This window comes from Scyliorhinus canicula, chromosome 4 (assembly GCF_902713615.1).
Source record: "Scyliorhinus canicula chromosome 4, sScyCan1.1, whole genome shotgun sequence".
Taxonomy (NCBI): domain Eukaryota; kingdom Metazoa; phylum Chordata; class Chondrichthyes; order Carcharhiniformes; family Scyliorhinidae; genus Scyliorhinus; species Scyliorhinus canicula.
In genome coordinates, this window is record NC_052149.1 from 83,664,082 (window position 1) to 83,677,075 (window position 12,994).

Here is a 12,994-nt window from a genome sequence, read left to right on the forward strand (position 1 = left end):
GATCAAGCCTTTCGTCTCTGCCACTTTTATTTGGCTTGAAATTAAATATCTTGGCAATATTTTCCAAGACAATAAAAAATAAACTTGCCCTGGTGAAGAATTGGCTACCGATTTGCTGCAAACCCATTTTGCTGGGTTGGCATCAACCAATTTCATCCCCATTTAACTTTTAAATGGAAGTGAAATGTTTTTCTGTGTCCTGCTCACCAAGAGGCCATTCTACTCAGACTATTCACTTTTCAACATTTTAAACCACTTTCTGTCAGAAACCTATTCATATGGTTATTTTCTTCTGACCAATCTTGAATGCCATTTGTGTACTGAAAGCTTACAATGGTTTCTATAAGGAGTCCTTACACCACAGTGGGTCTCCTTAATACTAATTACATGCTGGCCCACACTTAACCTTTCCAGGCAGGGTGGCACCAATTACATCCTCCCCTGAAAATGTGCAGTCACAACCCTTTCATCACCAAATGGCAAATGCCTTGCAGCACAATTGAACAAAACTACAATAACCACATGCTTCTCAGCACAACGTACAAGCACATCGTGTCATTATGGCTGCCTTCCTCTGCCTTTACAAGAGGGCCTTTTTATCTCTCCACACTCACAATGTGCCTAATTGCCCGTGTCTTGTTATTTGACTGACCTCAAAAGAGTAATTAATTACAAACTTCAAGGGGGTAACTATGGTTATGGGGGAGGGGTGGTGGGGAAGGAAAAACTAACAGTAAAGAAGCAAAACGATATAGGGCATAGCAACATTACCTACTCTTGTACATGTCCTAGGTACCACCTTTTAGAGACTAAAATACAATTCACGACAAAGGACATTTTAAAATCTCATCTATACGTAAGAAGTGCAGAAATGATTTCTCAAGTAAATAAATTTGAAGTAAATGATGCTGCAATATCACATTAGATTAGGTTCCACTTCATTTGGTAATGGAGTTAAATTAATTAGGTTTGATTTATATTGTTCTATTTATGCCAATTGAAACTGTCAAAATTGGAGATTTTCACCAGGCTGTGGAGAATTTAAATTGGAATTGCATGTTTCATATCATGACCTCAATATCTTGACCTCTGATCAAATACAGAGGTTGACATTGTCAACTATGGTACTGGGACATTTGTTCAGTTTTTAATTTGTTGTGTTTATAAAATACAAGGTAGCAGGGTCATTTGAGGTCCTTGCCCTTTTGTGAGTCTGCCAGTAGGGGCCCCATGCTCAGGTTTAGGAGCCATGGTCAATGGTGGAACCAGAAAATTTTGGTGATTATGGTGGATGAGCTAGAACCTAGAGGGACAACGGCTTCTTAAAGGCAAAAGATCCTTTGGGATCTGTGTTTCCTTTAAGCTCCTTTGTCAGTCTTTCCCAAGTCATATTGTTCATTGTTCAGTGAAGATGAAAACTGGAGGCTCTAACAAGTGAAGAGAAAAGTGCAGGACTGTGAAGTATGGGGAAATGAGCAGAACTTGCCCTTGAATACAAAGCTAGAAAATGGGGACGAGAACATCAAGTTTTGATAGTTAACTTACATTCAGCAATCCAGTTGTTAAAAGCCAAACATTGCAGTAAAAGTGTGCAGCAATGGTAACTACAGGTCTCTCGTAACGAAGTCTGATCTTTTACAAATGAAAAGCTTTTTTAAAAATTAAAATACATTAATTGTAGTATTTCCCAATATACAGTTCTTGCTCACTGAAGTAAAACTGAAGTAAACTGGCCAAATTAACAAAATCTGAGATCTGGAACGACCAAGTCAAAAAGAAGTCCTCTTAACGATTAGCTTCAGCTTAGCAAGCAAGCTTGCTTTGGCTTTTCTGTTGGCTGCGTGACACCCCTGCACTGGAAGCCAAAGGCACCAGAGTAATACAAGAAGAGCTGGACATTCTGGTTTCAATCATGAATTAGCACCATGCTGTGTGTTACTTTGTTTCAGGAAATCATGTGCTCTATTGTCATAACAGCAAAAGCTTTACTCAATTCTACTGAGTGGATATTTTGTAACCATAATTATCTGCTCGCTTTCAAATCAGAATAAAGAAGAATGGATCATTGAATTTTTAGACAAGAAATACTCTTTTGCAAAAAGAATGATCAATTTACATTCCAGAACCTTTTCACAGTGCTGCAATATTGTATCCTCAACCACATGCCTGGTTATACAGCAGGGCGACTGGCAGCTAGACCACAATGACTACATATTCTAACCATGCACACAAATGCAACTTGAAGCTGTTGCTCTTACACCTTCTTATTCATGCAGAGTTGTTCAGAGGTTGGGACAGATGTGACTTTATGAGGCAGATTTTAACAGCTCGGCTCCTTCCTGCCTGCGACAGTAACAACGTATGCCATGAAAGATGAGAGTCCAGAGCACTGTGCAGCTATTCAGTGTCTCTCAAATCTACACTGCTGCTGCAGATGGCGCTGCAAGGATCCAACATCACTATGCCACATAGCACTTCCAAGGTCCACCAGTGTTATGGTACATGAAATTCCTGGGGCCGAGCACTGCTGCAACACATGGAAATTCTAAGATCCAGGAATTTTATGGCAAGTAGAATTGTAAGTTTCAGGGTTGCTTTGGCAAATAGGAGGCTTGAAACCCAATGTCACTTCAGGGAGGGTAGGGGGAGTAGATTGTAGGGAGATTGACCACATAATTTTCCACCCCACCCGTAGGAGTTAACTGGTGAACCCTTAGCTCCAGAGTGTCCTCACACTTGGATCACCAGGGACAGCTACATTAGACTAGAAAAGGAAACACAGAACATAAAATGCCTATAAGAGTAACACTTTGACCTTGCATGCACAAGTTTGTGTATTCAAATCTTATGTGGGAAAAGTCGATACAACACACTTCAGATTACATATAACAGAATGACCAGTAATTAACATTGAACTCTTCCATAAATTGGCACCCCTAGCCAAGTTGTTTCAGTACAGCTATAACACTGGCATCTACCCAGCAATGGTGGAAATTGCCCAGGTTTGTGCTAGGAATCTTGCAGTGATTAACTCTCCTCCTGATTCCCCAAAGCCTGTCCAGCATCTAAAAGGCACAAGACAGGAGCGTGATGGAATACTTGCCTTGATGAATGAAGCACTCAATAAGCATGACACCATCCTGAACAAAGCAGCCTCCTCGATTGGCTCCTCATTCACAACATTCACTCCCTCCACCGTCGGAGCGTAGTGCATACTAGCTGCAAGATGCACTGTAGGAACCCACCAAGGCTCCTTAGGCAGCACATTCCAAACCCATGACCACTACCATCTAGAAGGAGCAGGGCACCAGACCCATGGGAGTACCACAATGGAAGTTCCCCTCCAAGTCACTCACCAACCTGACTTGGTAATATAGCACTGTTCCTTCACCATCGCTGGGTCAAAATCTAGGAACTTCCTTCCTAAGAGCACTGTGGGTGTACTTATATCAGATGGACTATAGCGGTTCAAGAAGGCAACACACCACCACCTTTGTGATGGAAATTAAAGATGAGCAATAAATGCTTGCCGAGCCAGTGATGCCCACATCACATGAAGGAATAAAAGAGGGGGGGGGGGGGGGGGGGGGGGGGGGGGAAATCCAGTTTTTTTTAAAATCAACATCATATTGTGTTTGGTACATAAAGTTAACCTTGATGACACTGGAAGTTCCGCCCATTACAAGGCCACATAGAAACTCACAGAATCAACAGAGTCGAAGCATGTCTTTGTGCTGCCATATTTCCTCAGGAGATTCTGCTGGTATCTTGTTGAAGTTAGGGTGTGAGGGTGAAATGTAGAATCATAGAATTTTGAGTGCCTTCAGAGAACTTTGAACATCTTATTTTCATAAATATTTACCTTAATGGTCCACAGTCCTGGTTCTGGATCTTTTACATTAACCACCCTGGCAGAGTTTGCAATGTGTAAGAGCTCATTAAGACCAGATCCCTTCTTTATCAACTTTCCTGAAAGTCAAAAGAAAAGACATATTTTTAATCATAACCTGCCACTGCTGCAAAATTGCATTAAAAACGAAATTCCCTGCAAGCTTTAAAAAAAAAATGCCAAGCTTCTTGTAAAAAAAAGTTATATTTTTAAAATTCGCCCCAATCTGGAAAAGTTTTGCTTGGGTAGTACGTTCAATGGGTGAGTATTTAACTCATCCAAAATCCATTCATTGGCACAGAGTTGAATTTGGCCCAATGAGTTCTTCTCTGGTCTTTTGCCACTTAGCTGAGCAAGGCCAATATTATTCTGGCTCTCAAAATTCAAACAAAGGCCCAGGATCAGTCAGGTCACCACGGGCTCTTAAGTTTGAAGGTTAGCCAAGGCTGGAATTTGATTTTGCCACTTCTTCGGTTCGAAGACCACCACAAAACTATCACGACTGTTCCCATAGTTACCGGCTTGAAGATGCAAGACCTACCCCACTTAGCAGAGTTACAAAGTTCAGTCGCCTGCCAAATGTAGAGCAACATCAGTGTAACCTATGACGAACCTTACAAGTCACCAAGAAAAACAGAGGTAGGGAACTGGGTTTCATTTTAAATCTGAAATTAAGTAGTTGAGTAATTAACTTTCTTAATTTAAAATAGGCAGATGTTTAGAATGTTAGTTACAAAAACCATGACCTTGCAATTGAATTGCCCACGAATTTGGGTACAGCTTCAAATAGTGCCTTATGAGGTCAGTCTCACTGTCTTATTGTTGCCAAGTTAGGGGAACCAGTCCCAGGAGCTCAGATACTTACTGAGGTTGTAATGAGTGTCGAGGAAGCAGGGTTGAGTCAATTGGGAGGGAGGTGAATTGTGGACTACAGTGGCTCACATATTAATGTGCAGCCTTTACTAATAAGACAGTTGACGCAGAATATTGGGCCATTAGATGTCCACTTTAATAATAATAATCTTTATTGTCACAAGTAGGCTTACATTAACACTGCAATGAATTTACTGTGAAAAAGCCCTGAGTCACCACATTCTGGCGCCTGTTCGGGTACACAGAGGGAGAATTCAGGAAGTCCAAATTACCTAACAGCACATCTTTTGGGACTTGCGGGAGGAAAATGGAGCACCCCGCGGAAATCCACGCACACATGGAGAGAACGTGCAGAGTCTGCACAAACAGTGACCCAAGCCGGGAATCGAACCTGGGACCCTGGTGCTGTGAAGCAACTGTGCTAACTACTGTGCTACCGTGCAGTAAACAGGTGGCAGAGTAATTCAGTTTCTGGGTCTAAAGGTTTAAGGCTATCAAGAAGAGGCAGTAGTTAATATATACTTAATCATTAACTGTAAATGGAAATAATTGCTGTGGCAGTACAGGACCCATATACCCATTGTCCAAAAAATTGACAAAATATATCGTCACATATCTGAATATACGTATAAATATAAAATGACACCTTCACATATGAATATGCAGATATGTATTATATACAAAATATGATATCTCCAAAATGTTTCTGAACTCATGAGTAGAAAGTGAAATTCCTGGTGGGGAGTCATGTGGCAGGGAGCAGGCTGACAGCAACATGTCCAGCCTGCTGCAGCATGAGGCCTGGTGAGATTATAACCCCCAGGTCCCAGGCAATATCTGTGTCAGTGTTGTCAGTCTCCCACCTGAACCCAGCATGGAGTAATAGCTGACCAGTGGTGACAGAGCAGGTTTTGAGCTGCAGCAGGGGAAACTAAAATTTACTTACGAGGAATGTAGGAGGTTCCTCAGAAAATAGTCCAAAATATGATTATTGTTTTTTCCTTGAGCGACCATGAGGAAAACAAGTGCTCTTTCTGGACACACAAAATGTGCGAGCGCACTGCATTCCTCCACCCGGTCCTGAGATCATCTTCCTCCTCCCATCCACAGTTTACTGACTATAGCTCAGCTTGACATCTCGTTGACAGCATGTGAATGAAGCCTGGGCCCCAGAATGGTTCAGGCCTCATGCCAACAAACGTGTTAGCACTGAATATGCTCCACCTGTCAACCAACCATTAAAAATTAAAAGGAACTTTCGTTATCTGATTAATACTGAACTAGAGTGGATGCAATGGCTGGGATTCAACAGCAAGTCATCCCTGACGCCATAACCAGAATGGAGTGCCACTTCCACTTTTTCCCCCAAACTGAATGATTATAGTGGCATGCCTGCAAAACGTTTGCAATTTAATGATGGGGGACGTTTTTCATTGCTGGCAATGTTGCATCTACATACAGCCTATTGAGGAGCCTCCTGCTCAAACAGGGAGGCTGTGCATTAATGTCAGGATGCCCCACTGCTTGAGAGTACCATATTCTTTGAAATGATGGGCGAGTGACCGCCAAAGCAGACCAGATCCTCAGTTCAGCAATGCCTCCCTGCATGTTCTCCTCCAGGTCATTAGGGAAAGGATGGCAATAATATGGTCACATACTGAACCTAGGTCCAGTGCAGGAAACAGGTCAATGACCTGCTTCAAACCCAAAGGGTAATGTCAGTGCCGCATCTGCAACTTATGTGACCATCAATAATTTATATATATGAGTGAGCACTGCTATCTCATGGCGCCAGAGACCCGGATTCAATTCTTGTGTTGGTGACTGTGCATAGTTTACTTTCTCCCCGTGTCTGCGTGGGTTTCCTCCGGGTGCTCAGGTTTCCTCCCACAGTCCAAAGATGTACAGGTTAGGTGGATTGGCCATGCTAAATTGCCCCTTAGTGTCCAAAGATGTACAGGTTAGGGGGGAAATAGGACAGGGGAGTGGGCCTAGATAGAGTGCTCTTTCAGAGGATGTTTGCAGACTCGATGGGCTGAATGGCCTCCTTCTGCACTGTAGGAATTCAATGGTTCTATTCGAAGAAGCCTGGCCACAAGGACATGGCAGCGGTGTGGAAAAATGTGCAATGGCCTCATGTGTGCAGTGAAGGTTAGTGAACACATCTTCACATATTTCTCACCATACCATCCTCTCTCACCCCACCTCACACCTTGTAATGTTGCCAGCCTCAAACCCACACTTGCTGCCTCCCCATGCCTCCAGCTAAACACAGGGATACACAATCAGTGATATTCTGATCGCTCACTAAGCTTGCACACAATAGAAGGGAGGAGCAGGCCTAATCAGCTAAGCCCTACAGAGGAGATAGTGCTCCACATCAACAGACCAGCTGTGACAGAGCCCATTACATCAGGCATCACCAAAACAGAGGGGATGATGGTATGTTCTTGACTTAATGCCCTTCTCAAATTCCACCTAACTCTATCTTGCTACATGGAATGAAGTAAATTCATGTCAAAGCACAAACTGTTTGTTTATAACCTGATATTTTAATCATAGATCGTAGAATTTACAGTGCAGAAGGAGGCCATTTGGCCCAAAGAGTCTGCACCGGCCCTTGGAAAGAGCACCTACCTAAGCCCACACCTCCTTTCCCCAGAACCCAGTAAACTCACCTAACCTTTTTGGACATGAAGAGCAATTTATCATGGCCAATCCACCTAACCTGTGGGGTCTAAACAATGGCTAATCAGCATTTCTAACTTGGCCCACATGACTCACATTGCGATGGTGATGGTGTTTGAGAGGTGAAGGGTGCACAGGGTGTGATATCAGGTTACAGGCTTTCTGAAAATATACACAGACAGGTGGGGTAATGTGCCAGGGTCCAGGAACGAGATGGGAGCTGGCATTTGGACTGGAAAGACCAGGGCTTCTGCGACCCCGCGCCGGCATGCTATTCTCCACAGAGCCATTGGCGCTGGTGTGGTTGGCACGGCGCCGGTAACAGGCCATCGATTCCCCGGCCCGGATGGACCGAACGGCCGTAAGAGAAAAAACTAGACCTGCTGGCGCCGTTCTGACCTGCCATGATCGGCGGGACCTCGGCGTTGAAGGATCGGGTGGGGGCTCCGACATCCTTCAAAATGTCTAACTTATTGACTATTTTGTTTGTTAATTGTACATGTTGTAAATTTTGATTATTAGCATTATATTGTGTTTCATTGCAGGAATCTCTGATTTAAGGGGGTACAGTAGGAAGTCAGGTGAATGACCTGATGGAGGAGCTGCACTCCGAAAGCTAGTGATTCCAAACAAACCTACTGGACTTTAACTGGTGTTGTAAGACTTCTTACTGTGCCCACCCCAGTCCAACACCGGCATCTCCGCGTAAGCGAGGTAGAAAATGCTATGTAGTCATGTTGTTCCTCGTGGGAACGGGGTCATTTTAAGAATTTAATCACATGATGTACAGATGACATCATCAGCCGTTTGGGTGGGCTAACAGTCAGTCGACACTAACAGCCTGTGTTGACAACACCTTCCTAATAAAGCTATTTTTGTGTTTTGTACCTTCATGGTCTGCAAGCTTCTCTTTAACAATACTACAACATGTGTTTCATGTGATCTCCTGGACTGATTTTTATTACCTGCGGGGGTGGGGGGGTATCACACAGTACTTTTTCTCTTATAGACCTTGGGCGTTTTCTGCTTATTTGCCTCTCCCAGATGATTGCATGGCTAAAGGGGCGGCGCCAGGGGGGAGGGGGGGCAGCAGGAGGTGGGAAAGTTGGAGTTGCAAGGTGGGGCAGGAGGACAAAGTGTTTACCCATGATGGTTCAGACATCTGAACCATTACAGGGCTGGTTTAGCACAGTGGGCTAAATAGCTGGCTTGCAGTGCAGAACAATGCCAGCAGGGTTCAATTCCCATACTGGCCTCCCTGAACAGGCACCGGAATGTGAAGACTAAGGCTTTTCACAGTAAAAATATTGAAGCCTACTGGTGACAATAAGTGATTATTATATTATCAAGCATTTCCTGACTGCCAATTTTTGCTCACGAGTGTTATGGCCCGTAACTTCTTCAGAGTGGCAATCTTCAATGGATTGCAGTCTCAATGGCCTTAACCATGCTGTAATTCCAAAGCATCTGTCTTGCCCAACCTTCCTCACTCGGACTGGGAGAGACAGAAGCAGCAAAGCGCATCCCCAGCTGCATTGGCATGGAGTAACTTAGGCGTAGAGAGGTAAGAAACTTCTCCTTGTTAGGTTACTAGCTGCTGTGAAATAGATGTGTAAAGGGACGATTAAAAGGTTAAGTGATTCAGACAATGGTCTTGGAGGGGGGTACCCTGGGAGGTCATGTGTGTGTGTCTGTGTGGGGTGGGGGGATGTATCCTTCGCAAGGCTCAGTCTGCGATTTTAAATAGCTACTCTGGAATTAGAAGTGTTGTTTGCCTCTAAATCTTTCAGGGTAACTATCAGGTTAAATTTGGCAAAACCATCCAAAGTTAGCGATTAAATCACTTCTGTCAGATGGTTCCCAGCCCAGCACAATTGTCCACTTCTGGGCAATTGGCAGGTTAACCCTTCCATGGCAACTTCTTACAGGGATTCCCCAACAAATCATTGGGATACCACTTTAATGCAATGCTGGGGAACCAGGAAGTTACAGGCCTACGTATTGTCTAAATAAAAGGTTTGCTTGATCAGCCTTCAGAGAGATTGAAGAAATCTAAGTGTGAACAACACAAGTATCCAGGAATGGCTGAATTTGGGGTGTTTCTAAAAAGTCTGTTGAGGTAACGTGGGTGAAAATACTGAATCCATTCACTGCCTATCACAGCTGCCCTGAAACACCGGAATCCTTGTGATGTCTAGCAATTTTTATTTACAACTACATGGATTGTTAGGTTGTTTCAAAAAGAGAGATAGAAAGAGAAGAGTGAAAGCGAGAAAAATAATGACAAACAACCACTTTAACATTTGTGGTCCATTTTTCAGTTACATTGTGCTTTCTCTCTGATGGGCGACCATGTTCACAAAGGAATGTCAATATCTTGTGACATTGACAAAAGAAGTATAATCAATAGCTGCCAGGATTTGCCAGTCACTACATATCATTACCTTTTCAACAATCTCTTTAATGCTCGAATACCATACCTGTAGGATCACGGATTTCAATAAAGGGGGCAGGACCACTAAGAGACACTGTGACCTCTTTTAGACTTGGATCAAAGGGTAGTTGCCAGACGTTTACAGATTGGGTGACATGGTCTGTGGAAAGCAGGTGGACTTTGGATGCCTGGACTGCTTCTTTTACCCATTTCAAAACCTGCAAAGAAAGGATAAGGTAAAATGAGACCAACGTTCCAAAAGGAAGTGACAGTGTGTGAATGTTTGGGAAGAAATAAAACAATGCTGCCCAACACTAACTTCTTTATTAGCCTCTCTTTTAAAGGAAGATCAATTACAGGCTACAAAGAGAAACACATTCAGAGAATTCTTCTTAAAATGGATATACATTGCCTCAGTCAAGGGCTGGTTAGATGGGCAGAACAGTAGCTATTGGAACTGAACCCCGAAACGTGTGAGGTGATGCATTTTGGGTGAACTAACAAGGCAAGGGAAGACACAATGAGCCGTAGAACCCGAGGAAGTACAAAGGATCAGAGGGACCTTGGTGTGCAGGTCCGCAGATCCCTGAAGACAGAACAGGTAGGTAAGGTGGTTGAGAAAGCATATGGGATACTTGCTTTTATTAGCCGAGGCACAGAGTACAAGAGCAGGGGGTTATGATGGAGATGTATAAAACGCTGGTCAGACCACAGCTGGAGTATGCTGTGCAGTTCTGGTGCACTATAGAGAGGAATTGATCGCACTAGAAGAGGGCGCAGAGGAGATTCACCAGGATCTTACCTGGGCGGGACCGTTTCAGCCATTGAGAGAGACTGGATAAGTTAGGGTTGCTTTCCTTGGAGCAGAGAAATCGGAGGGGGAACCTGATTGAGGGGCATAAATAGGTGGATAGGAAGGAACCTTTCCCCTTAGTGGAGGGGTCAATAACCAGGGGGCACAGATTTAAGTTAAGGGGCAGAAGGTTTAGAGGGGCTGCGAGGAAACATCTTTTCACCCAGAGGGTAGTTGGAATCTGGAACTCATTGCCTGAAAGGAACAGGAAGCATTTAGATGAGCACTTGCAATGCCCTAGCATACAAAGCTTTGGGACACGTGCTGAAAAATAGGATGAGAGTAGATAGATGCTCGACGGCTGTCGCAGACACGATGGGCCCAAGGTCCTCTTTTTGTGCAGTGTAAACTCTATCTTTCTAAGGTCCTTGCTTTGGAACAAATCAGAATGTGACAAAATGCTATCATTTGTTCCTCTATCCATGACTATTTCCAAAATGTTAAGAATTGTGGGTAGAATCCTCTGCTCTCTCCAGTGATGTGTTTGGAGGCAGGGGTGGAGGTTGGGGACCACATCACCTTCCACCTCCATGCTGATGAAACCTGTGGCAGGAAAGTCTATGCCACACTTCATGTCCTGTTGTCAATTGAGGTCCTTGACAATTCATAACCACTTACAAGCATCATCCTGCTGCTGCTAGTATTGACCAGTTGGGACAGGTTGGACACCATGGAGGGAGCATCACAAGTAGGGCTGCTAACCCTCCCAGACTGTTCAGGAGTCTCCTGCAATTGGTATCAATCTCTCATTTATTACTGAATGCCATCTGGGAGATTTAAAAACATTATTTTAAACAAATAAATGAATATGTACAGTAATTCATACATAGAAGCTCACTTAATAATGGTTCATTATAGAATTGGGGCCTGATGGTGTATTTGGCAGCATGGTAGCTAAGATGTAAACCAGTACCGACGTGGATCATGCATACGTGTTGCACTAATAAATGTAATAGCCGGGTTTTTCCCAACTAATTTGTCTCTCAGTCAGTCCTAGCTGCTGTATTGCACCAATTAAATGTCTGGTGCAAACTGAATCCCCCATCCCAGAATGCCTTGGCTGGCACAGCGAACAAGCTGCAGGAGAAGCTGCAGAAGTAAAGCAGAGTGACAGAATGGCGACTAGTCGAGTTGCTGGCTGTTGGGTAGGAGGCTCAGGGGGTTGCTCAGCAGCCTCCCCTGGGTTGAGTGTGGGGTGAGGGGGTGGGGGAAATTGGCACATCTGCAGGAAGCAGGCACCGGGTGAGAGGCCATTGTCCCTTGGATGGAGCACACTCAGGTGGCTCTCTCACTATCCGATATGGGGGTCGCTACAGTAGGAGGGAATCTGTGGGGCCTCTGCCCCATCCCAGCAGCACTGACCAATTGGTTATGGAGTGGGGAGAGAGTTGGATTGATAATACCGGGTGTCAGTAGCACTTGCATCTCTTTCTGAGCAGTGGCCAAGAGTGAATGTGCTCCGTTGCCATGGTTGAGAGCCACTGCCAAGCTCCAGCTGATGATCCCGGCAAGGAAGACAAAGTCTATGTCTGGAACCCTCTGGTCCCAGTTCAGAGAGAGGCATTGAACCACTACAGGCAAGTAAACAAAATCCCATGCCTGCGATGATCTGGTAAATTTGTTTCATCTTAAAAAAAATTACTTACTTTAAAATAGTCCCAATTTCATGGAGAAATCCTTCAGTGAATATCAAGCAAACTACATGGGGCCATTAATCTCTGTCCAATGGCTCCATTCTTTAGGAAAGCGGATCTCGGTAGAAAAATAGAGCCAGTTTCCTAAAGTCAGTCTTTCTGTGACATCACGTCCACCAACATCTCCGGAACATGACCAGCCACAGTTGGCAAACCTAATGACAAGTAACTCTGTATGGGCTGCACATTGTCCCCTGGGGTTGGGTAACTGACTCCGCAAACACCATCACCGAGTTACACCGTTAAACCATGATCAGGGATTGAGGAATTTCAGCTACTATGTCAATAAGCAGAATTCTTTTTTAAATTCCAAACTGAATTCAGCCAGACATATGCTTTTAACTAGCCTGACTTATATCTGCTTTTCCACGAATATACTTCAAACCTCAGCTTAAATTACATTGGTCATGAGTTACATGCAACAAAATTGAACATGCCTCCATTTAAAGCACAGTTCACTGGAATAAGGATGATTTGGTTACGAATGGCATGCCAAAACCATCTGAGCATTTTGAAAAGCCCATTAAACAATGTTATGTGATTAGAGCATGAAACGCAATATC

The 12,994-nt window shown here is 44.0% G+C and overlaps 1 protein-coding gene across 2 annotated transcripts in view; it reads right to left on the reverse strand.

The window, feature by feature from the left end:
- The window catches only part of hmcn1 (hemicentin 1), a 677,622-nt gene that overhangs the window by 534,390 nt on the left and 130,238 nt on the right, over positions 1-12,994 (reverse strand). For both annotated transcript variants that reach the window (XM_038794621.1, XM_038794624.1), the window contains exons 5-6: positions 9,931-10,102; positions 3,863-3,969 (exon numbers count right to left, since the gene is read on the reverse strand). In XM_038794621.1, the coding sequence (XP_038650549.1) occupies positions 3,863-3,969; positions 9,931-10,102 (279 nt within the window). The remainder of the gene's footprint in view (positions 1-3,862; positions 3,970-9,930; positions 10,103-12,994) is intronic.